Source organism: Gopherus evgoodei, chromosome 13 (genome assembly GCF_007399415.2).
Source record: "Gopherus evgoodei ecotype Sinaloan lineage chromosome 13, rGopEvg1_v1.p, whole genome shotgun sequence".
Lineage (NCBI taxonomy): Eukaryota > Metazoa > Chordata > Testudines > Testudinidae > Gopherus > Gopherus evgoodei.
This window is the reverse complement of record NC_044334.1, coordinates 17,363,414-17,389,202: the sequence shown is the minus strand read 5'-3', so window position 1 is coordinate 17,389,202 and position 25,789 is coordinate 17,363,414. Positions and strand designations below refer to the sequence as shown.

The following is a 25,789-nucleotide window of genomic DNA, read 5'->3' as shown; positions in this document are numbered from 1 at the left end:
AGCAAGAGATTTGGAGTGCAGGGATAATTAACCAAAAACTAAACCAGACTTAGCTCTCTTTGGCAGGTCAGCAGGCACAATGTATGCATTTGCAAAGTTTCTTCTAACTTGTTAGATTAGAAGGTATACTGTCAGAGTTAGTGCCAGTCTCTAAATCTGCCTGTCTCAGATGAATAACTTGTACAAGATGATGAGATTTTTTAGCTGAAAATGATTGCGGTAGGTGGTGGAATTTTTTCCCCCTTAAAGCAGAGAACTTAGCTCTCTGTCTGTTTTCCCCCTTCTCATTCCTGCAGATCTGGATTGCCGTTATCTTTTACTACATTGTCCTGGATAGCTTCAGGGTAGTGTTGGAACATAGGCAATGTAAAATAAATAGACAGATGGAAATCTGTTTAGTAAGACCGACATCTTGTTCCTATAACATCTGTAGAGAACGTTGAAAAGTTTTTAGCATAGGTGGCCATTTCCATGAATGCATAGTGAGTTGTTAACAAAGTTGGATGTTTTGTGTTTACACTGTTCATGTTTCTGACAAGCATAGTACAGAAAAAAGGAAATAAGTAGCTAGTTCCTAATGGATGAACATGATAATTTAAAAAAAAAAATGCTCTGTACTGTCATAGCAACCAGCCTTATAAAATAGTATTGTCAGATGCCAAATTGGTGTGATGAGAAATGTCATCTGAGGAAGAATGTTGCGTGCTGTAGTTTTTGGCAGCTGAAATGTGAAGCTTAGGAAATGTAAAGCTTAGGCAAATTTTTAGTTTTTGGAACAACTACCTGGCACAGCTTGTGGATGTTTTTCTAGCTAGAATAGATGGCCTGCGCCATTCTCCCATTTCTTTGGCTTTTCTAGATTCTGAGTGTCACATCAGTCTGTCAGCACCACAGCTTCTGTTCAGTGTGTTGCAATTTCTCTTGCAGAGGGTAGGCTGTAGCTTAAAACTTTTGTTCTCCCCTAACCAGTAAGAGAAAAGCTGTCACTCTGAAACACTGAACTCTATGCTGGTGTTTCACATTTTCCTTAGAAGCATTGTAGATTGTGGATGGACCTTGTAGCTTACTTGCATAGAAAGGTCTTGTCAGTGATCTTAAAAACTTCAGCCAGGGATATGGAGGCTGGGGTGCTTTCACTAGTTTATAATGCACAGTAACTTACGGTTTTCAAATGAGACAGTGTGATCAAGTGATTGGAACAGGGTTGGGGTAGGGAACTTCTGTCATTGCCTCACTCTGATATTGAACAAATCGTTTACCTCTGTGCCTTATTTTACCTACTATGCTTATCTGGCCAAGGCTGTTAAGGCTAATGTTTGTTTGTAAAATGGTAAACTTCTTGTATGAAAAGGCACTCTATAAATTGAAAGTGTTATAATTCTTGAAATAGTTCTCTGTTCAGCCAAAATATGGATAGTGCACCATAGCCCGTTATCAATCCAGAATGCCCTGGATTGCTAGATTGTCGCTTGAATGTTGTTAGGAATATAGTCCAAGCACCACTTATCCTTTTTATTCTAATCCTAGTTCTTCCACAGTCTCCCTTATGGTATGTCTACACAGCAAAGAAAAACTTGCAGCTGGCTTGTGCCAGTCTGCTTGGGCTATGGTGATGTTTTATTGCTGTGTAGACTTCTGGGACCTCCAGAGTCCTAGAGTCTGGTTCAGCCTGAGCCCAGAAGTCTACACAGCAGTGAAACAGCCTCACAAGCCAAGCCCTGCAAGCCCAAGTTGGCTGGTACGGGCCAGCCATGAGTCTTTCTTTGCTATGTAGACATACCCTTAGTGGTCTTGGGTGAATCACTTAGCTTCTGTCAATTTTCCCGTGGGAGTAACGCAACATCCTGTTAAGGTAGCGGTTTCCAAAGCACTGTATATAAAAATTATTCTTCACTAAGTGCTAAGAAAGTCATTTTTGACTGGTGTCTTTCCGCTGGGTCTGTAAAACTTTATTTGGCTTTTAATCCACTCTTTCTGTACGCTGAGTTCCCAGGAATTCAGTGCTACTTCAGAACCTACTTCTGTTGGGAATTCTGCAACAGCAAAGGGCATTCTACAATCCCCTGTGCTACATTGTGTACCAGGAGTTCTACGACTCTAGGATCCCTCGCTCTTCAAAATCCCCTTCCTGTCAAATCTTATCTTTCAGTGCTGTTATGGCTAAACAGTAGAGGTAGAAATGGAAAAACACAGTACATTACAGCCCTAAATGTTATCTGTCTAATACAGTATTTCATTTTTATTTTTTAAAAAGTAGAGGATTCAATTAACCATTTGGTCTGTAGGCTCACTGAAGAGGTTTCATACTGGTGGCTGGCACAAAACAAAATGCCTAAGACACAACTCTGCAAGACAGGAGGTTTTGAAGTGCTGGACTTATTTCTTTGAGTGAAAATAAGCTCAGCATGACGAGTGAAATGTCTGGAATGATAATGAAAAACGATGGGATAAGTTCCCAACAGTGCAGATGCATTCCGGTATAATCATTTCATATGACGCACCCTGTATCTCAGCATCAGCTGTCCTGTCAGTTAACACATACATTAAAGTTGGCTTCGTTCACTAAGTGATCCCACAGCAGAAAGACTATCCATTCCATCAGATAATTTTTGTGTATTACAAAGGTTGATTATTTTATCTTAAACATTGGGTTGTGTTTTTGTATTAGTTCCTTTTGGGAAATCTTGACAGTTTTTGTCCGTGTGCGCATATGCAATATTATAAATTTGAATTAAAAAAAATAGGGCTGTCAAGTGATTAGCAGTGCAATTAATCATGATTAATTTTTTTAAAACAATAATAGAATATCATTTATTTAAATATTTTTGGATGTTTTTTACATTTTCAAATATATTGATTTTCAATTATAACACTGAATACAAAATATCCAGTGCTTACTTTATATTTTTTTCTGATTACAGATATTTGCACTGAAAAAAACAAAAGAAATAGTATTTTTCAATTCACCTAATACAAGTACCGTAGTGCTTTATCATGAAAAGTTGAATTATGTACAAAAAAACCCTGCATTCAACAATAAAGTTACATGTAACTTTAGAGCTACCAGTCCGCACTCAGTCCTACTTCTTATTCAGCCAATCGCGCAGACAAACAAGTTTGTTTGCATTTTCAGGAGAAAATGTTGCCCGCTTCTTGTTTACAATATCATCTGGAAGTGAGAACAGGTGTTCGCATGGCACTGCTGTAGCTGGTGTTGCAAGATATTTACATGCAGATGCGCTAAAGATACATATGTCCCTTCATGCTTCAACCACCATTCCAAAGGACAGCTGATGACAGGTTCTGCTCGATAACAGTCCAAAGCAGTGCAGACCGACGCGTGTTTGTTTTCATCATCAGAGTCGGGTGCCACCAGCAGAAGGTTGATTTTCTCTTTTGGTGGTTCAGGTTCTGTAGTTTCCGCATTGCGGTGTTGCTCGTTTAAGACTTCTGAAGGCATGCTCCACACCTTGTCCCTCTCAGATTTTGGAAGGCACTTCAGATTCTTAAGCCTTGGGTTGAGTGCTCTATCTACCTTTAGAAATCTCACATTGGTATCTTCTTTGCCTTTTGTTAAATCTGCAGTGAAAGTGTTCTTAAAATGAACAACATGTGCTGGGTCATCATCCGAGACTACTATAACATGAAAAATGAGGCAGAATGCAGGTAAAATAGAGCCGGAGACACGCAGTTCTCCCCCAAGGAGTCCAGTCACAAATTTAATTAACACTTTTTTTTTTTTTTTAACAAGCTTCATCATCCTGGAAGCATGTCTTCTGGAATGGTGGCCGAAGCATGAAGGGACATACAAATGTTTAGCATATCTGGCATGTAAATACCTTGCAATGCCAGCTACAGAAGTCCCATATGAATGCCTGTTTCCACTTTCTGGTGACATTGTAAATAAGAAGTGGGCAGCATTATCTCCCATAAATGTAAGCAAACTTGTTTGTCTTGGCGATTGGCTGAACGAGAAGTAGAACTGAATGAAATTGTAGGCTCTAAAGTTTTGCATTGTTTTGTTTCTGAGTGCAGTCATGTAACAAAAAAAAAAAATCTAAATTTGTTAAGTTGCACTTCCACGATAGAGATTGCACTACAGTACTTGTATGAGGTGAATTGAAAAATACTGTTTCTTTTATCATTTTTACAGTGTAAATATTTGTAATAAAAAATGTGAGCAGTGTACACTTTGTATTGTGTTGTAATTGAGATCAATATATTTGAAAATGTAGAAAAACATCCAAAAATATTTAATGAATTGACTAACAGTGCCATTTAAAACTGCGATTAATCGTGATTTTTTTTAATTAATCATGTGAGTTAACTACGATTAACTGACAGCCCTAAGGAAAAAAAGCCCTTATGACAATTATTAAGCTCTATTTAAATTACACGTTTTGAAATTTTAAGAGTTCCTAATGGCTGTCTGCAAAACTCTCATTTAACAGGAGTGATGTTAGGAGCATCGGGAAATACATTATTTCTTTGTATTTTTGTAACTTCTGGTGCCCTCCATTGTGATCAGAATTCCATTGTGCTAGTCACTGTATGTACACCTAGAAATAAACCTCTAAAGGGAGTAGTCACGTTCTTTCCTAATCCAGGCAAGAGGAATGGTGCCTCCTTTTGACCCTACTTACTGCCTCTGTGAAATAAGAGGCTCAACTATCCTTTGATGAAACATTGTAAGCATCTTCCAGTATTACTTTTTCCTCCAGTAGACGGTGCTGCTTTTAGCACAGCTGGTTAAATACATGGGGTGTGGTAGGATAGAGAGAAAACAATTACTACTTGAATTCCATGAGTGTCAAGCAAGCCTGTGGAGTAATTTTGGAAAGCCTGTCAAGTTTTTAAAATGACAGCTAGGAGTTGGAGCAAAACTGTGAGTTGTTAAACTCTTTTAAACAGGATTTTTTTGTTAAATAAGCTTTTTTGGAGGGACATGGATTGTAGTTCCAGAGCTCATTGCTCTCCATAAGTGACTTCAATGGGTAAACCAGCTATAAGCAAATGAACTGAAAAAAATAAAAGACGTTCAAAGGTATCTGAACCAGTTTTGTAACTTGACATACACCCGGCAAATGAAATTTAATAAGGAAAAGGAAAAAAATGCTGCTGATCAACAGAAGGGACGATGAAATGAAACTAATTTGAAGCAGAGAAGTCAACTAAGGATGTCTGAAAGAACAGGAACGTCTCTGAAAATATCTGGAGGAAGGGAAGGGAGGAGGAGAGGAGCAGGAATGAGTGAAAACTGGCTAGTGAAATGCCAAGTATGGAAGTAATTACTTTTTCAAAATTGCAATAAAGTTTTCCTTATACAGCGCATCCTAATACAGAGTCACTATATGATTAAATCCTAAATCACACCCTTTCAAAAAAAGATGGTTCTATCTGTACTACTGCTAATGGCTGAGTGATATGAATGCTGTATTTATGCCATAAAATGTATGGCATTTGAAGAAAAGCCATCTTGGGTGTTGAGAGGGAAAGGGCTTTGCTTATAGAAGCTCACTTCTCACGTTGGGAGTAAAAAGGAAAAAAAATCAACAGAAAACTGAACTGTATGTGGGGAAGAATGCCTTCCTAGCTGTCGCACACTGTGGTTGTCCCTGAAGGGAATTGTGGGGAGAAATTCTTGATGAATCACATCATGGTAGCTCCTTACTTTGCCCTCAGTGAAATATTTCAGGTTGGTTTGTAGGCTCAAACTTTAAAAAGTTTCCCCTTCTTTGGGCTGACATCATGTATAAGCTGTTGTGGCAATACATTTGGAAAATATCCTAAAGGCTTATTGCCTCATGCTGTATCTTATCGTATAGCATAACATTCTGACTACAGCAGCACTTGAATGGGTGATTTCTGAGGGCATTCTGCACCAAAAAACAAAAAATCTGGAGCCAAAATACACTATTATAAAATTTGCAGAATTTTATTTGTCAGATAAATGTGGAGGCTCCAGCATGGCATTGGAGCACGGGCCACTGGCTGCACAGAGGTGGGAGATCACTGTGCAGCTTCTTCTCCCTCCCTCCCCCTTCACCCCCCCATACACGAATTCAGCGGTGAGGCTGCATCCAGCCCTGATACAGCGCAAGGACCAGGGCCCTGCCCCTCTGTGTGGGCAAGCAGGCTCAGCCCAGCAGGATCCGAGTGTGGAGAGGTTTTAGTATGGGAGGGATCCAGGTGTGGGTTGAGAGGATTCTGTGTGGGGCAGTCTGGGTGCAGGCGGCTCAGTGGGGGATCTGGGTGTGAGGGGGATCTGGATGCACCGTGACTTGGGGGGGGTTCAGAGTGCAATGGTAATGAGACTTTTCAGGGGGTCCAGGTGACGGTGGTTGGGGCTCAGCACGGGGAGTCTGAGTATAGGGGGGATAGAGCTGGCAGGGGGGTCTGGGTGTGGGGGGCTCAGTGGGAGATCCAGATGCTGGGGGAGTGGGGCTCAGTTGGGTAAGTATCCAGGTACAGCTGGTTTTGGCTCAGTGGGGTGGGTGACTCATCATGGTGAAGGGGGAGTGGGGCTCATCGGAGGGTTCTGAGTGCAGGGGGCGTGGGTCTCAGTGGGAGGGTCTGGGTCTGAGGGGGACTGGATCTACTGGGGTTGGGCGGATGGGAGAGCAGCACCCTATACAGGGATCCCTCCCCCTGCCACTGAGGGAAGCATGGTGCCAGAGTGAGGGGGTGTTTGCAGAGCTTCCTGCAGCTGGGAGAGAAATCTGGGCGTTGGTCTGATCTGGCCTCAGATGTCATGCATAGGAATAGGAAGTCCCGTTCTCCCCAGCCCAGCTGGGGCTAGCAGCTGAGCCTAGCGCAGGGTAGGAGTCACCAGCCGGGTCGTCACCAGGCCCGCCCCCTGCCCCACAGTGGTTTACCTCTCTTCTGGCTGCCCTGGGGTCCCAGAACATACTGCTGGGGAGGATCGCATGACTGCTCTTTTGACTTCCCTTTGCTTCCCCGTCAGAAAGTCATTTTTCTGCGGGGAAGCAAAGAAATCTGCAGGGGACATAAATTCTGCATGTTCACAGTGGTGCAGAATTCTCCCAGGAGTAAATGGATTAATGACCAAAAAAGATAAGTAGTTCTTTGCTGAATCCCCAAATGCCTGCTTCCCAAAGTGGCTTCTACATGTGAGACACATTTAGTCAGTGTCCCCTTGTGTTGCTGGGTGTGTGCTATATTTCAGATGAGGCTTAAAACCTGGTAATTACAAGTCCCATGGAACTTTCGTGAAAAGTTTAGGGGTGTTAACTTGTGCATGGTGGCTAAATTCCAGTCATGAAATGGTAAGTTAATCAGAATATAAGTGTTTGTGTGGGCACACACTAGAGGTTACCAAGCAATCTGCTAGCTAAAATTTGCTAGGAAGTAGGGAGGCTTTGTTTTAATTGTACAACGCTAGAAAAATATAATGTAACTATATTTCAATGATATGAACTTGGGTTGCAGATACAGGTATGAAAGTTATCTGTGGACTGTTGGGTCAAATTCAGGGAAATATGATTGACACTATTACTTTTGATAAGTATCGCAAAACTAGGAATATAAATTTATAAAAGGAACGGAGAAGATACAGAGGATCCCAAGAACAAAATGTAGTTTCTCCATGGGAGAAGATAGGAAACACTAGTGAAGTGAATCCATATAAAAAGAGCATGGTGAATTCTGACTTTCTCTAAGTGAGGCTTGTACTTGTAAAATGAACAATGAAGATCAGGTTGCTATAAATATTATCAATTTTAGTGCACATAATTGTGCAAAACAAACATGTTTTTTATTTGAAACTCCAGCTTTTTTCATGAATCTGCAACCCGAAATACTGTTGGCTTTTGGGATTGTTGATGGACACATTTCTCTTATACCTGCCAGACAGCCATGCAGCTTCAGAAGTTTGCAATTTATTTCCTAGTTGGAACAAATGTAGCGTAATAGCCTGTGTTTACAGTCAGCTGCCCATGGACTCAGACTTATTTAGAGTTTCAGTGATGGCTTGCTTATTCTGTTTGGTTGTTTTTTATTACATGAAATGAGTTTAATGTATTAGATGATTGGCATGCTGCACAAAATCTGCATTGTGAGAACCACAAAGACATAGGACCTTGGCTGCCTTCTAGTTTTTGTTAAAGCTTTTTTTCCACAGTGTAATTGAATAAATAAAGTTATACCTTACTTGGTGTGTTTTTCTTGAGATGATAACTTCAGTGTTTCCTAGAATATTCCTTACTGTAGGCTCAGGTAAGTGAGAAGTTAAAACAAACATATCTTGCTATGGACCAGCGGCCTACTGAGTTTGAGTGCTTCAGTTTTTGAGCGTCCAGCTTGAGATACGTTTTAAAGGAACCTGATTTTCAGAAAGTACTGAACATCCATCCTCTGAAAATCAGGCCCTTTCAATGTATTACATGCTGGGTCATCCAAAACTGGAGGCATCTAAAATCACTGGTTATTTTTGAAATTGTAGACCAGGATCTCTTGATTTAACTGTGAGTAGAATTTTCAGAACAATCTAGCCATTTTCTTGCTAAGCTTAGGCAGTATTATAAGAGAGAGCTTTGATAACACAAAGTTCATTTCCATTTAGCCTTAATTAGATGGTGTCATGGTATAATTCCCCACTCTGAACTTTAGCGTCCAAAAGATGGGGTACCAGCATGAATTCCTCTAAGCTCAATTACTAGCTTAGAACCTGTAGTGCTGCCACCAACCAGGAATTCCAGTGCCTGGTACACTCTGGTCCCCCCAAAACCTTGCCCGGGGACCCCCAAGACCCAGACCCTCTGGATCTTAACACAAGGAAAGTAAACCCTTTCCCCCCATTGCCTCTCCCAGGCTTCCCCTCCCTGGGTTACCCTGGAAGATCACTGTGATTCAAACTCCTTGAATCTTAAAACAGAGAGGAAAATTCACCTTCCCCCCTCCTTCTCTCTCCCCCTTCCAGACTCTCCCTGAGAGAGACAGTAATCCTAACACAGAGAGAAAATTAACCTTTCTCTCCCCCTTCCCTCCTTTCTCCCCGCCAATTCCCTGGTGAATCCAGACCCCGTCCCCTGGGATCTCACACCAGAATAAAAAAAACAATCAGGTTCTTAAACAAGAAAAGCTTTTAATTAAAGAAAGAAAAACAGTAAAAATTATCTTTGTAAATTTAAGATGGAATATGTTTCAGGGTCTTTCAGCTATAGACACTGGGAATATCCTCCCAGCCTAAGTATACAAGTACAAATTAAAATCTTTTCAGCAAAATACCAATTTGAACTCCTTTCAGCCAAATACACATTTGAACTCCTTCCAACCAAATACACATTTGCAAATAAAGAAAACAACCATAAGCCTAACTTGCTTTATCTACCTAGTACTCACTATTCTAAATTTATAAGAGCCTGTATCTGAGAGATTGGAGAGAAACCTGGTTGCACGTCTGGTTCCTCTGAGCCTCCAGAGTGAACAACAACCAAAAAACTAACAGCACAGCACAAAACTTCCCTCCCTCAAGATTTGAAAGTATCCTGTCCCCTGATTGGTCCTCTGGTCAGGTGACAGCCAGGTTCACTGTTCTTGTTAACCCTTTCCAGGCAAAAGAGATATGAAGCGCTTTTGTTCTACTAACTCTTACTTATCTGTTTATGACAGATTGAATCATTGCATTTATTTTCCTTGATAGAAATAAAGTTGCACATTGCTGCTTAACAGACTGATTGGCCTTCAGGATGAGACAAGCTTCTTACATTCAACACTAATCAGCTGAGCCACACCATGGCCCTTGCCTTCTCTCAGACTGAAGAGAATATGGGCATGTGAGAAAATACACGTAACAACTAAAAAGTTTTCTTTCTCCGCTCTTATTAGAGATTTGAATCCATTAGACATTGGGGGCCAAACTCATCCCAGGAGTAAGTGGACATCACTGACTTCAGTGAATTACTGTTGTTCACTCCAGTGCTGACTTAGGTCCACGTTGCATGGAAACATAAGGGTTTTGGTCCCAGGGACTATGTAAATCAATGATTTAGATAATGGCATAGAGAGCACACTTATAAAATTTGCCGATAATACCAAACTGGGAGGGGTTGCAAGTGCTTTGGAGGATAGGATTAAAATTCAAAACGATCTGGACAAACTGGAGAAATGGTCTGAAGTAAATAGGATGAAATTCAATAAGGACAAATGTGAAGTACTCCATTTAGGAAGGAACAATCAGTTGCACGCATACAAAACGGGAAATGACTGCCTAGGAAGGAGGATTGCGGAAAGGGATCTGGGAGTCATAGTGGATAACAAGCTAAATATGGGTCAACAGTGTGACACTATTGCAAAAAAAAGTGAACATCATTCTGGGATGTATTAACAGGAGTGTTGTAAGCAAGACATGAGAAGTAATTCTTCCACTCTACTCTGTGCTGATTAGGCCTCAACTGGAGTATTGCATCCGAGTTCTGGGTGTCAGATTTCAGGAAGGATGTGGACAAATTGGAGAGAGTCCAGAGAAGAGCAACAAAAATGATGAAAAGTCTAGAAAACATGACCCAAGGCAGATTGAAAGAATTGGATTTGTTTAGTCTGGAAAGGAAAAGACTGAGGGGGTCATAAGTTTTCAAGTATGTTAAAGATTGTTACAAGCAGGAGGGAGAAAATTGTTTTTCTGAACCTCTGAAGATAGGACAAGCTTAAATTGCAGCAAGGGCGGTTTAGGTTATTAGGAAAAACTTCCTGTCAGGGTGACTAAGCATTGGAATAAATTGCCTATGGAGGTTGTGGAATCTCCATCACTGGAGATTTTTAAGAGCAGGTTGGACAAACACCTCTCAGAAATGGTCTAGTTGATACTTTGTCCTGGCATGAGTGCAGGGGACTGGACTAGATAAGCTCTTAAGGTCCCTTCCAGTCCTATGATTCTGTGATTGTATGTTATACTCTTTGCTGTGATGATTCAAGAGAGAAACAGCTTTGCTATTGATGAGTTATTCTTTTATTGTTTTCCATAATAAACTGTTTTCTTTTTCATTCATAGTGATACACGGTTCTCTTAAAAATGGATCAGTGCTTTATTCTGTTTGATGATGCTATTGAACACCAGTAACAACGCTCAAATATGATGCTGGATGCGGCAAGACCTTGGGGAAAAAAGCAAGACCTTGGGGGGGGGAAGTCTTGAAGATCGTGTTGTGAAACGATATTTTTTTTAATATCAAACCTTAATCATGTTATCTGTATCTTTTTTGATCCTCTTGGTAATTATGTCCTCATGCTTATAATGTGGGTTTATTATCCTTTCTGTATCTTTTTATACAAAAACTAGTACACCACACTGTTTGTTCTAGTCATTGTGAGTGGGTTTAACATACTGTATCACATTTCAGCTAGGTTATTCTTGACAATTTTGTGATAAATACTAAAAAACATCTTGTGAACAGTTTACAGTGTGTGTGTGTGTTGGCACAGCATCCTACCTTTCATTTGCTTTGTCTTAGCGGAAGCATTATATAACTTGTTAGTAGTTTATTCATAACTTTTCTCATATATATTAAAAAAAGACTATCTCTGTAGTTTGTGCATTTGTTTACTCTGGTAGCATCATCGCTGGTGGTTTGTATTTGCATAATGAAAAACAAAGGGTACAAAATGCTAATGCTACACCAGAGGTGATAGAGAAGCTGAGTTTCCTAAACAGTTGTGCCTTAAATCATGTATTCACCGTGCATGCCAGTTATCTTTCATGGATGCCTATGAAGACTTGTCTTCAGTTCTCAAATACTGCTTGCAAAAATTTCTATCAAAGGCATTTTTATCCTTCAGCCAACTGAATGATGGCATGTACTGAACTTTTTATATATCATGACACTAACTTCCCATGGAGTTTTATAATAAATTGAATGAACATGGAAAAAAAGTTGCATGTGTTATCCTTTTAATTTTAAATCACCTGTACAATTTAATAACCAAATAAATGTACAGTACTCTTTTTTTTTTTTTTTTTTTTAAGGGACTCAAGTATTTATCATGGAGATGGAGCCTTTTTCTTAGGGCTTGTCTAAACACAAAAGTTACACAAATTTAGCTGACATTAATTTTAGAACCTGATTTCAATGGGAGTTCAGCCCAACTGACTTAGGTGCTTTTGAAAATCCCGCTTATCTACGTCTTTACAGGCCTAAATACCTTTGAAAATCTGCCCCCAGACCTTGTTACAAACAAGTGAGTGTTATTTTGTTTGTGTTTATTGAATGTATGGTCTTCACTTGCACTTCTTGTTATCCCGTGTGCACACACAGGAGCATGTTTAGTAAATGTGGCATGCAGACCATTTAATACAGGAAAGTGTTCTGTGCTTAACTGGGACATCTCTTGGGAAATGGATTTACTCTAATGCTAGTGAATGGCAATGACTACTGCTTTCTCAGCACAGTGTTGGAAAACAATTTGCTTCATGGGGGTTTGTATTTTGGCTGTATTAAGCAATGTTAAACCAGGAAATTGTAAGCTCCAATGTTAACAGAGAAGCTGCCAAAGTGAAGTTAAAAGGAGAAATGCCTTGAATGACTGTTGTTCCCGTATTTATTCATAATTCTATTATTTCATCAAATCTTCTCAGAGGTGTTAAACTCTCTAATTGGAATTCTAGACCTGTCTACTGAGATCCCGAGTGAGGGGGAGTTTACTGTAAGTTTGTCTCTAACAAGTTGAAGGGATGAACATTCAACTAGGTGAACCTATGGATTCTTCGTATTTGTCATATTCCTAAAGTGCTACTGCAACACTGTATGTTCTACAACTATCCTAAGTTGCTACACCACCTGTTTGTGCTCATGGAAATCAGGAGACTACTAAGGCCTTCACTTCTAATCTAAGGATAGCTGCATGCCATGGGCGCTAATATGAAAGGTATCTCTGTCGGAGCAAATGGAGGTCAGACCTCCATAAGCATCTAGTGATATTTGGGTGCCCAAATATATATTTTTAAAGGCCTCATTTTCCAGAAAGCAGTGAGCACCCTCCTTCTGAAAAATCAGGCCTCTCTTATGTTTTAATTCAGGAAACCAAAAATTGAGGCATCCAAAATAATCAGTCACAACTTTGCTTTTTGGGTGGGAACTCCAATTGAACAAATGTCATAAGCAAATAATTAGTGGCTGATGCTTCTGACAGTATCATTTTTGGAGTCTGATCAGGGATACTCCAGTTTAAGAAATGGGAATACACTTGATTAAGGGTCCAATGATGCTCTATCCCATGCCTGATGACCTTTAGTTGAATGCCTTCAGTGTTCAAATTCATAATATAGTGAAGTATTGTTTCATTTTAGTATGATTTCTCTCTTCCCTGGCAACATCTAAAGTGATTCTTCAACTACATTTACAAGTTTGCCTTTATTCAAACCCTCACAGTTTATCAAGAGGAACATATATTCATTAAACCAATTTTTGTTGTTGCAAGATGCCTGTCATAGTAGTTTTCCTGAGCTGCAGATTTTGATCCTGTTTTTCCACTATGCCATGGCAGGGCAGCATTAGTGTCAAGCACTGAATGACAAGTCCATTTTCCTTTGTGCACTCCACACAGGTGTTATCAAAGAAGACATGAAGCTTTCTAGTATTGTGGGATAAAAAGCCTGCATATGACTGTCTTAATGGCTATCTTTAGCAGGATCTGGGAGAGTGTGGTTGCAATCTGTTCAATCTGCATTGCATTTAAAATTCTGTGGCAGGCTAACAATTTATGAAGCTGATGATTGAATTGTTGAAGCCTTTTGCTGTGCGGTGAAGACTAATGGCCTGTGGTTGTCTAGCATCCCTAAAGGAGCAAATATGGAAACAATTACTGTACTTTGAAAGATTTTTCTGATGGTTGAATCAATGAATGAAAATGAATTTGGGATGATTTCATAAGGGTTTTTAAAACACGTGCCTAAGATGGCCAACCTTCAACTTTACAAGTCTTTCTGTGTCTTGATTTGGGGTGCGGAAAGATGACAGAATAGCTGAAGTAATGGCCACAAGAACTTGAAAAGTCGCTTCTGTCATATATGTGCCAGGTTTGGTCCAACATATGGAACATCTATGTAATTATTATTGCAAGTACATCTATCACTATGCAAAACTCTTGTTATTGTGCCCAAGAATCATGTATTATAGTACACAAAGGGGAAGGCCACATACCTAAAGGTAGGCTTCAACAATGGGAAAACTGATGGAGCTGTACATAAACGTATCCTGCTTCTATACACAGCCTGTGTATCAATAGCTGGTATGAACTTGCTCAGTACTCTTTTGTGAAAGAGTTAGTAATCTTAAAGTACCCCATAGGTAATAGCCCTTGGCTGCTATTAGGTTTTTGGGGACTGATTTTTTTCTTCACGGGTACTGTGGCTTGGATGAGAACTGCTTCCTTAGAAATCAGATCTCTGGAGACTCCCATATTGTCCCTTACCATTAATAGGCTGTATATTAGCTCTCTAGTATTGTCCCTAAATTACAGTCTAGTTCTGCTTGCAGGAGCGGCGCCGAATCCGCGGGACTGAGGACCTCCTGCAGGCAAGCCGCCGAAGGCAGCCTGCCTGCTGTGCTTGGGGCAGCAAAATACCTAGAGCCGCCTCTCTCTGCTTGCCTGTAGAGGGTTTTGAATTCATCTAAACTCATGATGTGACAGTCCTGGCTCCCTTTAAAACACTGCATTTCAATTGGCATAATCCCACTTCTTAAAGTGGAGTAATGGAAACATGTCAAATTGCTACTCTGTACAGTATTTTTGTGTGTGGTGGGAGGAAGCTTGACTTGTATCTTGAGGTAATATGTTAAATCGCAGAGCATGTATTTTCTAATTGATCCAATTAAAAAGACAGTCATCTAAGTTGGGGTTCCCCTAATTTCTGTGGTTCTGCTCATGATTAACTGTTTCTTGCAGTGGGTTATTGACAACTGTACTGCATGTCATAGGCTCTGCTCCTGCAAATACTTAGAGCTGTACATAACTTTATGCAGATGTGTCCCAGTGACTTCAATGGGAGTAGTCATGTACCTGAAGTTAAGCATGGTGTAAGTGTTTGCAGAATCAATGATACTGAATGAAGTTTTCATGTTGGTACTAACACTTCCTTTACCAGTCATTAACACTACACTTCAAAGGCTGCATTAACACAATGGTAAGGTTGCACAGTTAAAATCCATGTCAGGAAATGCAAAAGTTAAGGTTCCAGCAACAAGATAATTCATCTGTGTTTACACATGTGCTTTATACTCCTCACCTTGCTAAAGGAATGAATTTACAAGACTCTAGGTTCTTTGGTTGAGGAACTGTCTTTACTTATGTCTCTACAGTATGTAGCACAATAGGACTGTGACCTGACTGGGTCTCCGCATAATAAAAGATTTACAAAATGAATGGGTCAATTAAAAACTTTAAATGTGGAAAAAAATCCTCATGAAGGCAATGCTTTCATAGATCGATAAGTTCTAAGGCCAGATGCACCCATTGTGATCATCTAGTTCAGTGGTTCTCAACCTATTTACCATTGTGAGCTGCATACACAGCTCTGTGTTATCTGGGCCACATTCATATAATATATATACTACCTGTATAGCCCTGAAGTTGTCACATGGGCTGCAGCTGTGTGCTGATTGGGCTGCAGGTTGGGAACCAATGATCAAGTCTGATGACCTATGTATAACGAGCCATAGAATTAACCCAAAATGATTCTTAGAGCATGTCTTTCAGAGAAACATCCAATCTAGATTTAAAAATTTGGCAGTGATAGAGAATCCACCCTGGCCCTTGGTAAGTTGTTTCAATAGTTAATTATTCTTATGGTTAAAAAGTTATGCTTTATTTACGCTCTGAATTTGTCTAGCTTTCACTTCCAGCCATTGGATCCTGTTAGCCCTTTCTCTAAGGTTGCACAGCTGTAGAATCTGTGGGAAAAGATAAGCTATGTTAAAGGTAAGTCATAAAGCAACCAGAAAGCCCCTGAGTGGTAAAAGAATAGTCTTTCTATTTTAAATTGGTTCTTATACTGTGACCATCAGCATAGTTTGCCTTAAAGAGGTTACCTTCTTGTAAATGAATGGGGCTACTTTTCTTCCTTACCCAGTGTTTTTTTTTTCCATGTGCATCCCTTGCACAGTAAAACACTGTTAAATTGTAACATCTGCAAGGGTAGTAGAGTTCTCAAATGACCTAACTGTATTAACGGTTGGCAATTAGAAGAAACCTAGTAAAGGTTCTTAGTGAGGATGACTTACTGTGGAGACTTGAATGATCCAAATGCAGTCTTTGAATGCTTTTTAAATGAGCCTGGCTCACAAAAGTTGGAAATAGCAGGCTCCCTTTTATCTTTATTTATCAACGATTCCAATGTCCCTTAACTGTTAATTTCAGCCAACAATGCTTGAGGCTCCCTGCAGTGGAACTATTATCAATCTTTTTATTTTAATGTAATGAGTAACTCACACAGTGCACTCCAACTAAAATAACCTTCCTTGTGCCAAGAAGCAAATGTCATGTATCCAGGACAAGGTGTGTGAGAGTGAGGGGGCTGGTTGCATGAAAGTGGAGTGTAACTAATCCCCCTTTGTGGTGTGACATTTAACAGGTCTAGCAGAAGTAGGGTGACCAGAGAGCAAGTGTGAAAAATCAGGATACCGTTTTGGGGGTGGGTGGGGGAGAGAGGATATGGTTTCATATACAATAATATTGGGATGGTTCTAATAATAGTAGATACCTGCTCCAAGTTAAAAAAAAATTCCTTTGCAAATGAGATCTAAATCACCACCCACCCTACGAAGGGAGAGATGCAAAGAGCATCCATTGTGCAACCTGCAGAAACCCACCCCTAGACGCTGCTGCTGCTTGTGAACTGTGGGCGGGTCGGTGGATGCCTCTCCCCTGGAGGGAGGGGGGAGATGGTGGGATGCTGGCGGCGGAAGGGCCGGGCGCGGGGCGCTGATTGGCTGAGCGCTGTGGGCTGGCCAGGGCTGCACGAGCGCTCCCCGGGGCCGGCCCAGCTCAGTAATGCAGCAGCGGGAGCAGCCCCGGCTGACACGCGCACGCGGACAGCGCTCTCGGCTGCGGGGCGCCCGGCGAGCCTCTGTCTCTGCAGAGCCGGCGCGTTAGGGAGCCGCCGCCCGGAGCGCAGGATGAGCACCGGCCTGAGGTACAAGAGCAAGCTGGTCAACCCAGGTGAGCCGGGCCCCGGGGGCCGGGGAGGGGGGCGCCGGAGCTGGGCTCAGCCTCCCTCGCTCACACCGTCTCTTCTCGCTTTCTCCCCTGCCGCCGCCGCCGCCGGGTTCCCGCTGGGGTGCGAACACGGATCGCCCTGCAGAAGAAAAACAGGTAGGTGGGGCTTGGTCCTTCCCCCCGCCCCGGGGCTGGCAGGAGCGACCCCGACCGCATTGCTCCCTCCCCCCGTGGTGTGCATGGGGGGCGAGCTGCTGTGGGGTCCCCCCGGGCCCGATCCTCTGGCCGCCCGTGCAGCGAGCGAGGGGAGGGGGCGCTACCTGTGCAGCCAGGGCTCGCTCGGTGTGTTTCTCCTCTGGATGCATCCCGTGCAATAGACCGTTAGCTCCGTGGGCCGGTACCCCTGGGCGTGGGGAGCGGGGAGCTCGGGATCGGAAGCAGACAGTGCGGTATTCGGAGCACGTCCCCCTGTCAAACCCTTTCCCCCCCACCTCCTCTCTGCACAATTCCTCCCCCCGCTTGTTATTCCGGTTGATCCTCGCCTCAAGCCGCAGAAATGGGCACGCTAGAGACATCGGCTTTCGCTCTGCCGAGACGTGCGGGGATCGGGAGGGTGATGTAATCAGATGACATCAGCAGGTTTTTTGCTCTCGATTTGGTCTTTGGGAGGATTTAGGGTGGTTTTGCAGGAAGAGGCATTTCCTCTCCACTAAGCTTGAATTCTTGGGTAGGGAGCGAGCTGCAGTGTCCTCCTGTGTGTGCTTAAACACACACCGTCATGGACAACCTCTGATGGGGGATACAGGCAGGGCCTGCCTGCCTGCAGCTGGGCGGAGTGGATGGAGCTTTGCTGTATTTCATGAAGACAGGGGTAGGCAGTAGGAGGAGACAGTTAACACATGGGGATGCTACTACAGTCTCTGTCAGCAGTAGTGTCCCTATTCCTACCCCTTCATCCTCCTGCTGGTTGCATTTTGGACATTCCCTCTTGATTAGTCTCCCCTGTCCCAACAGGATTCACTAGTCAGACCCATACACCCTATAGCTTTCCACCTATTGCGAGATCCTGTAACACTGAACAGCCTTGTGCTCCATAATAGTGCAACTTGTTCCACGACAAGCCAGGGGTTACCTAGTCATTGCAAAAAACAATTAATTTGTATGCAGCACAGTCAAGCACTGTTAAAAAGTTCTTGTGCATTTCTTGTAGCTGATGATAGTTTGGAATGGTGGGAGGGAAATAAAATAAATCCAGTGATGGAAGCTTGGTCAATGGGTCTTTTCCAAACCTGAAGTGTATCACCAACATTTTCCCCTTCAGAGTTATTTTGAGGCTTGTTCTCCCAACCCCCCTACCTCCCTCCAATCTGGACACGTACAAGTTCTGCAATTGTAGTAAAGCCAGATCAAGCTGTAAATCGGAAAGAGAATTGTGACTCTTAGCTTGGAGAAATCAATTATAAAAATGTGTGTAGATTTTTTTTTAAAAGGGGAACATTTCTGTGTAAGCCTCTTGTCTGCTCACTCCTGGTGAAAGAAGGAAGGCAAGGATGATGATTATTTATTTGTAGGATTGTAGCGTGTGGACGCCCCTGTCATGCTGCCTAACAATAGTGAGATATAGTCCATGCTCCAGAGAGCTTACAGTCTAAATGGGTAAGACAGACAAAGGGTGGGAAGGCAAGTAGGTATGGGGAAGTGAAGTGACTTGTCCAGCGTTACACCGGAGGTGAATAGCAGAGCCAACATTAGAACACAGGATCCCTGACTCCAAGGCTAGTGCTCTGTCTATCAGAGAGCCCATGTTATATTTCAACATGTCACTCTGCAGCAGAGAGTGGTTTTCCACTGTTGAGAAGCTGGCCTGGCCTCATAAATACACAGATACTTGCATATATGTCCTGGTGTTTATATGGAGAAAATAGCATGGGCCTTGCATGGAAGAGCACACTTAATTATGAGTTTGTGCCAGCTGCATTACTCATGAGTGGTGGAGTGAAACCAGGCTGTGAAAACAAAGCAATCTGCTGAAATGAGGGTAAACATCTAAATATGTATCAGTCAGTTAATATCCATATTTAACCTGGTTAAATCCTTCCAGAACAGGTTTTCATTTATAGTGCTGACCCGTTTAAGACAGGATCACAGATGCCGGCAGATAACAAAAAAATGTACCCAGGCTGTACTTTTATGCCACTATACCAGCTTCTCATATTTAATAGAAAAGCCAATTCTATAAATACCCTCATAGAATAATAGCCTTCAGAGAAGGCAATAAGAAATCACATTAGAAGTATGGTATCATTCAATAAAAATCTTACATAAAATGTTATCTCTTGCCAATGTCAGGTGCATCATACAGCTGATCTAACCCATGTCTGAGAAATCAAACCAAATGATTTCAGAGAACATCGTACTATATTTGGTTTAGACCCATGCTACCTTAGGACAGTGGTCAGGGAAGTAGTTGGTGTTTATATGGTGCCAAGCGCAGTGGGACCTGGAATGGAGTCCCTAGTGCTACTAAAACTCTCCTAATAAATCTCTTTCTTGGAGAGGATATGAGCGCTTTCCAAGGAATCTCCTGTTAATTGCTAAGGTTGAGCCTGAGCCTGGGCCGCTGAAGCCATTCCCTTCAGTGGGCATGGGGTCAAGTCATTTGAGAGGAAGGATGGTGGGTTAAGGCAGTGGACAGTGACTCAGGAGCTCAGAATTCCATATCCAGCCTTTCTGCACATTACCTTGATTTAAGTCATTTAATCTCCCTCATTTTGCCAGCTGTGAAATGGAGATGCCACTGCTTTCCCGTGGAGGGCGTCATGACGGTAAATCCATAAGTACTTAGGGGGCAATCTTGGATGATGAGCTATCCTGTAAGTATCTAGATAGAAGGTATTGCCTTCTCCCTGTGAGGGAGCTCAGGGAGAGGTGGTGACATGGCTAATGAGACACAAGCCCTTGTGCAGAAGGGAAGATCTCTGGTGTAAACATTCCTACATGAGAAATGAAGCAATTTGAAGAAAACGTGTTGAGCAGTGAGCCAAGAATAGCAAGTGCAGCTGATGGAGATTCTGCCAAAGCCTGAGGGCTCACTGTGGGTGGAATGCAGGTGAAACTGAGCACCTGGCTGAGTGGAGTGGATTGGCAGGCTCTCTCTGAACCCGCCTCTCTGCTCGTGAATTCATGTGTGACTCTGTTTGGGGTGGTTCCTTGCTGTGTCCCTGGAGGTTGGCTTCTGATGACTCAAGCTTGTTGTGTAGCCCAATGCTCTTTGAAGTGGTGGTGGTGTGTTTAAAAGTCTATTAATGTGGGCAATATCCCTTTTAAACTAGGAGGGTGAGAACCAGTTCTTGCAGTTTCTCTCTCACCCGCATGAAATCACTGAGTTGTTTGGGAGTGGAAGTATGGATTAGCTGGTGGATCCAGTTCTCTTAATGTGTTCGAAAGTACAATTTGTGCCTTCACATCCAGCTCTGTCCCTTTCCTTCCACTGCCACATTCAAAGGGTGACTCTTGGAAATGGGTCTGTACTGATCAGTAAAAGTATATATTGCGTGTGAAGGATGCTATACAAAAGGCTGCACGTGTGTGTATGTGTGTGTAGAGGTGTGGTTTGAACATAAGTCTGGGCATCAGGAATTGTTGAATTCAGTGTAATGAATCAGTTCTCTCCAGAATAATAATTGGCCTGAAAATCATGAGATTTGAAAAAAAAAATTGTGCATTGTTGGGTTGGGTTTTCATTTGCTTTCTGGTTCTTGAACCTTTAGGTTTCACGTTTTCCATCTATTATCTGAAATCAGGATGGCTGGAAACTTAAATGGAAATAAGGGGTTAAGAAAACACTCAGATATCAGGAGTGTATGTGACATTGTCACTGATTCCCTCACAATCTAGGGCAAATCAGTGTCCCTGTCTGTAAAATGGGGATAAAGCTATTCACTTCACTATGGTGTTGTGAAGATGGATTAGCTCATGTTTGTGAAAAGGGCAGTATAGATGCTAAGGCAGCTGATTCTGCAAGCAGCTTCTCATGGGCAGATTCTTGTGCCTTTGCAGAGTCCTGTTGAAACCCAGGTCCGAACAGCTTGCAGGACTGGGACCTGTCGGTGTGCGCTTTTAGTGTTGCCAACTCTCATGATAATTTGGTGTTTTTCTGAAAGCTCCAGCTCCTGGGACGTCACGTGATTTTGTGAGACTCTGAGCTTTCATTAATAAAAAAATTTTTTTAGCTCTAATGTTAGTAGAGGAAAGCTTCAGAATGTGGCCCGAGTCCAAGTGCAGAAACCGCAAGACAGGTAAACAGAACCCTACATCTCTTTGGCTTAAAAAATCAGGAAAGATTTAAGAAAAATAATCTCTTGATTATGTAGGGCCTCACTCATAATTTCCTGAACGGTTGGCAGTACTGGATTGTATTCAGACACATGGTATGTTACAGTTTGTCATTTCAAATATGTTAGAAGACAGAGTTTTATTTGCAATTTGGTAAATGGCTTTTGGGGAGGGGGAGAGTTGTACAGTTTTTCATTGGTGTGTGCGTTAGTTTGTCCCTGATACACAGCTGCTTAACTTAGCCTCCGAATCCATTGACATCTGTTCCAACCTATTAATTCTCACACTTGGCTCCACATCCTTGGCTTCCAAGAACAAGCTGCTGGAACGGGAGTAGTGAGTTGATCACGGAGTCCTGAGGTAAACACTGTAAATGGTCTGAAAGCAGCACCGCTTTACTTATTGGCTTTCTGTTGTCGGGGTCGCTTGGCCGGAGGTGGCAGAGGGGTGGAAGATTTGCACCTCACGTCTCTGTGGCAGAGGGGTGGAAGATTTGCACCTCACGTCTCTGTCAGCTGTGGTGTGTATGCTGCTGATTTTCTTTGGTTCACCTAAAAAGGCAACTTGCTGTGTAGCCTCCCAAAGCAGACAACAGTTCAGTGCTAAGCATGGCTGTGTCAGGAGCTGGGGTGGGGGCTACAGTGTGTCAAGAGGTTAAGCCCTTGGCTGGATCGCCTTCTGTCATGCATCTGTCCGTATCGTTTTGTTGCGGGGGCCCCCTGCCATGCACAGATGGTCTGTTCTAGGCAGGGAAAGCCTGGCCCATGCAAGATTTACCGTAGTGGCATCTGACATTTCCTTGCATGACTTCTGAAGAAGGGGTAGCAAAATGAGGTCAGTGTACAGGCAGCTTGGTCGTACTGATCCAAAGCGGCTTGAAATCTGGGCACATAACCTGGTGAGTGGAAAGATGCTGCTGTTCTTATTTCAGCTTGTCACTTATTCATGCTACAAATGGATAAAGTGGCCTGCAGGGAGGGCAGAGAAGGGATTGAGCCCTCTGGGGACGTGCTGCCTCATACAAGTACAGCCCAGCAGTTTATGAAAAGGAGAAGTAAGAATTTTCTGGCTGTGGATTTTCTCCTCCCAACTTCCACAAGCCACTCAGCCACATGTGCATGTGTCAGATATGTAGTGGCAGGTTTCCAGGGCATGGTGCTGGGGCTTGTAGATGCTGTGAAGGAGAATTACGGGGACATTATCCAGACTTTTAGATGCTGAAGAGCATTTTTAGGGCCTGATCCTGCCCTCACCGAAGTCAATAAAGTAGGTTCCAAGCTCTGTTTAGGTCCTGCAGATGGTCTAGATGCTAGAGCCGCAGTTGGGTCACAAAAAGAGGTGGGGAGTTGCGAGGCATTGCAAGTATTGTTACAATCTAAAGCAAAGCAAAGCAAATCTTGCTCTGCCTACTCCCCCGCACCATGTTGTCCTTCCAAGTCAAGTGTTCTCTGTCAGCCTCTCGAAATGCACACACAAATCATTTATCTAGGGTTAGCACGGATCCTTTTATTTACAGTAGAGCCTCTGAGTTCTGAACTCCAGAGTTACGGGCTTCAGTTCAGCAAAGCTTTTAAACATGTGCTTAGTGATTTGCTGACTCAAAACCTAGATAATTCCTCTTTGGCCTTAATGTTGCCACGTTTCATAGGCAGTTTTCATGTCTCCCAGTGTAGATCCCACTTAGCCAAGTCAAACTATGGCCCTGGCATGGTATTGGGAGAATCTTGTCTTTCCTCATATGTTAGTCCCTCCAGCTAATTCATTTGTGTTGCTCTAATCTGAGCTGCAGTATGCAAGTAGGGGGGATGCTCACATGGTCAACACCTGGAGTTTGCAAACATTCTGCCCCAGAAGTGACGATTTCTATAGCATCATGTTATCTCACAGCACTTTGAGAAAGGGAAATCCTAGGTCTTGGTGCTAAAGGGTTAACGAGCAGAAGCCAGTGTCCTCTTGAACTGTATTGCTTCACTAGGCCTGGTGTTTGAGTTATTGTAGCAGCAAAAGATGGTGTACAGGAAAACCACAACGGACAATTATTCAATACTTACTTACAAACCAAATACAAGAGGTGTTTTGAAAACATACTGCGTGGAGAAAATCTGCCAAGTATATGTGTGCATGTTGGCAAGGAGTTTCTTAGTACATGGAGTAATTCTCATGTGGGCAGGTTTGTGTGTGTGTCTGTGTCTGCAGCGTGGTTAGCCTTGAAGCGCAGGAAAAAAAAGACGTCTGTTTTCTGTCACACATTCCTCTTGTATGGTGAGTTGTGCAATGTCCCTGGGCTGTAGAGTGGTTCACACAGTTTGTCTTCATGGAGAGGGTGCTGCATATCTGTGATCGAGTGTGATATGCTGCACGGCTGCAGTAGGAGATAGGGTCCCAAAACGTACGTACTCACCCGGTTAGTACGTGGATTACTGTTATTCCAAGGCTGCTCTATCCAATGTATTTATGTAAAAAAAAAAAATAGTGGATGATATCGTATACTGACAAGTTGCATTTGTGTGTCGTGTCACCCTCTAGTAGCTAAGCCATAGACAGAATAAAGGACACACAATTACCACTGCTCAAGTGGGGAAGACCTGTGCTTTTGGGGTGGAAAGTCCAGGTTGCTAAGTTCCGGCTTTTTAGGAATGTGTGTGAGATTGTGTCTGCAGCCTTTGAATTGGTTCTAGTTTGACTTTCTGTCATTCAGAACTAGATCTCATCTTGCCCCTTCTCAGGGATAAATAGGGCCTCTCTCTCCCAAAGCCAGTCTGTGAGACTCTGTTAATTTCTGGATACCTCCATGCCAGAGCGATGTCAACAAATTGGGGGGAGTTGGGGTGTTTACAACCCCGGCTGGTCTGGACTCTGTAGGAAACAATCCCACATTGGCAGAGGGACAGGCTGTGGGAACTACAAGATCTTTCCATCTTTAATTTCTGATTCAGCGAGCTTGGGGCTTTCACTCCCCTTTTCACTGTGAGCTGTTCTTTTGTCCCTATGAAGTAACCTCTTTCCTCCTTCTACCTGCAAAGCATCATGTACATCAGTGGTTCTCAAAGCCGGTCTGCCGCTTGTTCATGGAAATCCGCCGGCAGGCCAGGCCGGTTTGTTTACCTGCTGCATCCGCAGGTTCGACCAATCGCAGCTCCCACTGGCCATGGTTCCCCGTCCCAGGCCAATGGGGGCTGCGAGAAGCCGCGGCCAGCACATCCCTTGGCTGGTGCCGGTTCCCGTGCCCCCATTGATCTGGAGTGGCGAACCGTGGCTAGTGGGAGCCACGATCGGCTGAACCTGCGGATGCGGCAGGTAAACAAACCGGCCCGGCCCGCCAGGGCCTTTCCCTGAACAAGGGGTGTCCCAGGTTTGAGAACCACTGGTCTACATACAGCCGGTGCTGCTGGCTGAGCATGAGTGGCCTCCTCTGACACTGTAGTGTTGGCCCTACGCTAGCCACAAGAGGGTGCAAAAGTGCATTGATGGTTGCACCCTTCCCTTCCTATCTGGCTCTGAGCACTTGGCTGCACCAAACTGAGAAGCTCGAGGGTTTGGGTCCCTCCTGGCTCCAGCTCTACTGCTCAGCTGCTTTTTGTTCCTGAAATTGACGTATTATGCTTTTGCTGTTACCGACTACATGTGGTTGTGTGGGTGTGGAGCTGGAATGCCCTGCCTCTGCCTGAGCTGGTGGAGTTTGTGCTGCTCTCCCAGAGCGATTGCTGGCCGGGGATCAGCCCTGGAAGCTACAGTTTGAGAAAATAAACCACAAAATCTCATGTGGGAGCTGCAGGAGACTAGACACAAACAGTGAACCTGTCCTACTGGCCTCCGGACATTCTTGGTTCGTAAATAAGAGAGAAAAAAATAATCCACTAAAGCAGGGCTGTGGGACAAGAGGCTCTGTGATTGATTGAATCTCTCCCTCCTGCTTTCTGCAAGGAGAAAGCCATGTTAGCACAGGGATGGTTTAGGCACCGGAATCTTTTGGTCACTGCATTTAATTTGTTTTTATTGCACTAGCAATCCGAGGTCCCAGTCAGGAGCAGTGTTTTGTGCAAACACACGAATACGATCTGGTAGTTTGACTATTGAATTGGGCCTCACAGCTATCTTTGAAATCGGCTCCCATGTAAGTCACTTTGCTTTCAACTGTTCAAACTTTTGTGTAGCCTATTCGCTATTTTCTCAGTGTGGGAACTTTTCTACTCATGCTTCTCACCCTTTGTACTATATATATGCAGAGAGAGTATATTTTCCCATTCAACTCCAACTGCAACCTTTGCTGATTATCTCTTATTTTAGG

At 43.0% G+C, this 25,789-nt stretch overlaps 2 protein-coding genes across 2 annotated transcripts in view; both read left to right on the top strand.

Annotated features, from left to right (window-relative positions):
• LOC115660711 (septin-2) overlaps positions 1 to 11,887 on the top strand; it is a 62,704-nt gene extending 50,817 nt beyond the window's left edge. Inside the window, exon 13 of the mRNA XM_030582322.1 lies at positions 11,009 to 11,887. The gene's annotated coding sequence lies outside the window, so the exon portion shown is untranslated. The remainder of the gene's footprint in view (positions 1 to 11,008) is intronic.
• Positions 11,888 to 17,016: 5,129 nt separating this feature from the next.
• SEPTIN5 (septin 5) overlaps positions 17,017 to 25,789 on the top strand; it is a 57,846-nt gene continuing 49,073 nt past the window's right edge. Inside the window, exons 1-2 of the mRNA XM_030582692.1 lie at positions 17,017 to 17,169; positions 17,312 to 17,322. Of these exons, the coding sequence (XP_030438552.1) occupies positions 17,127 to 17,169; positions 17,312 to 17,322 (54 nt within the window). The 5' untranslated portion in view covers positions 17,017 to 17,126. The remainder of the gene's footprint in view (positions 17,170 to 17,311; positions 17,323 to 25,789) is intronic.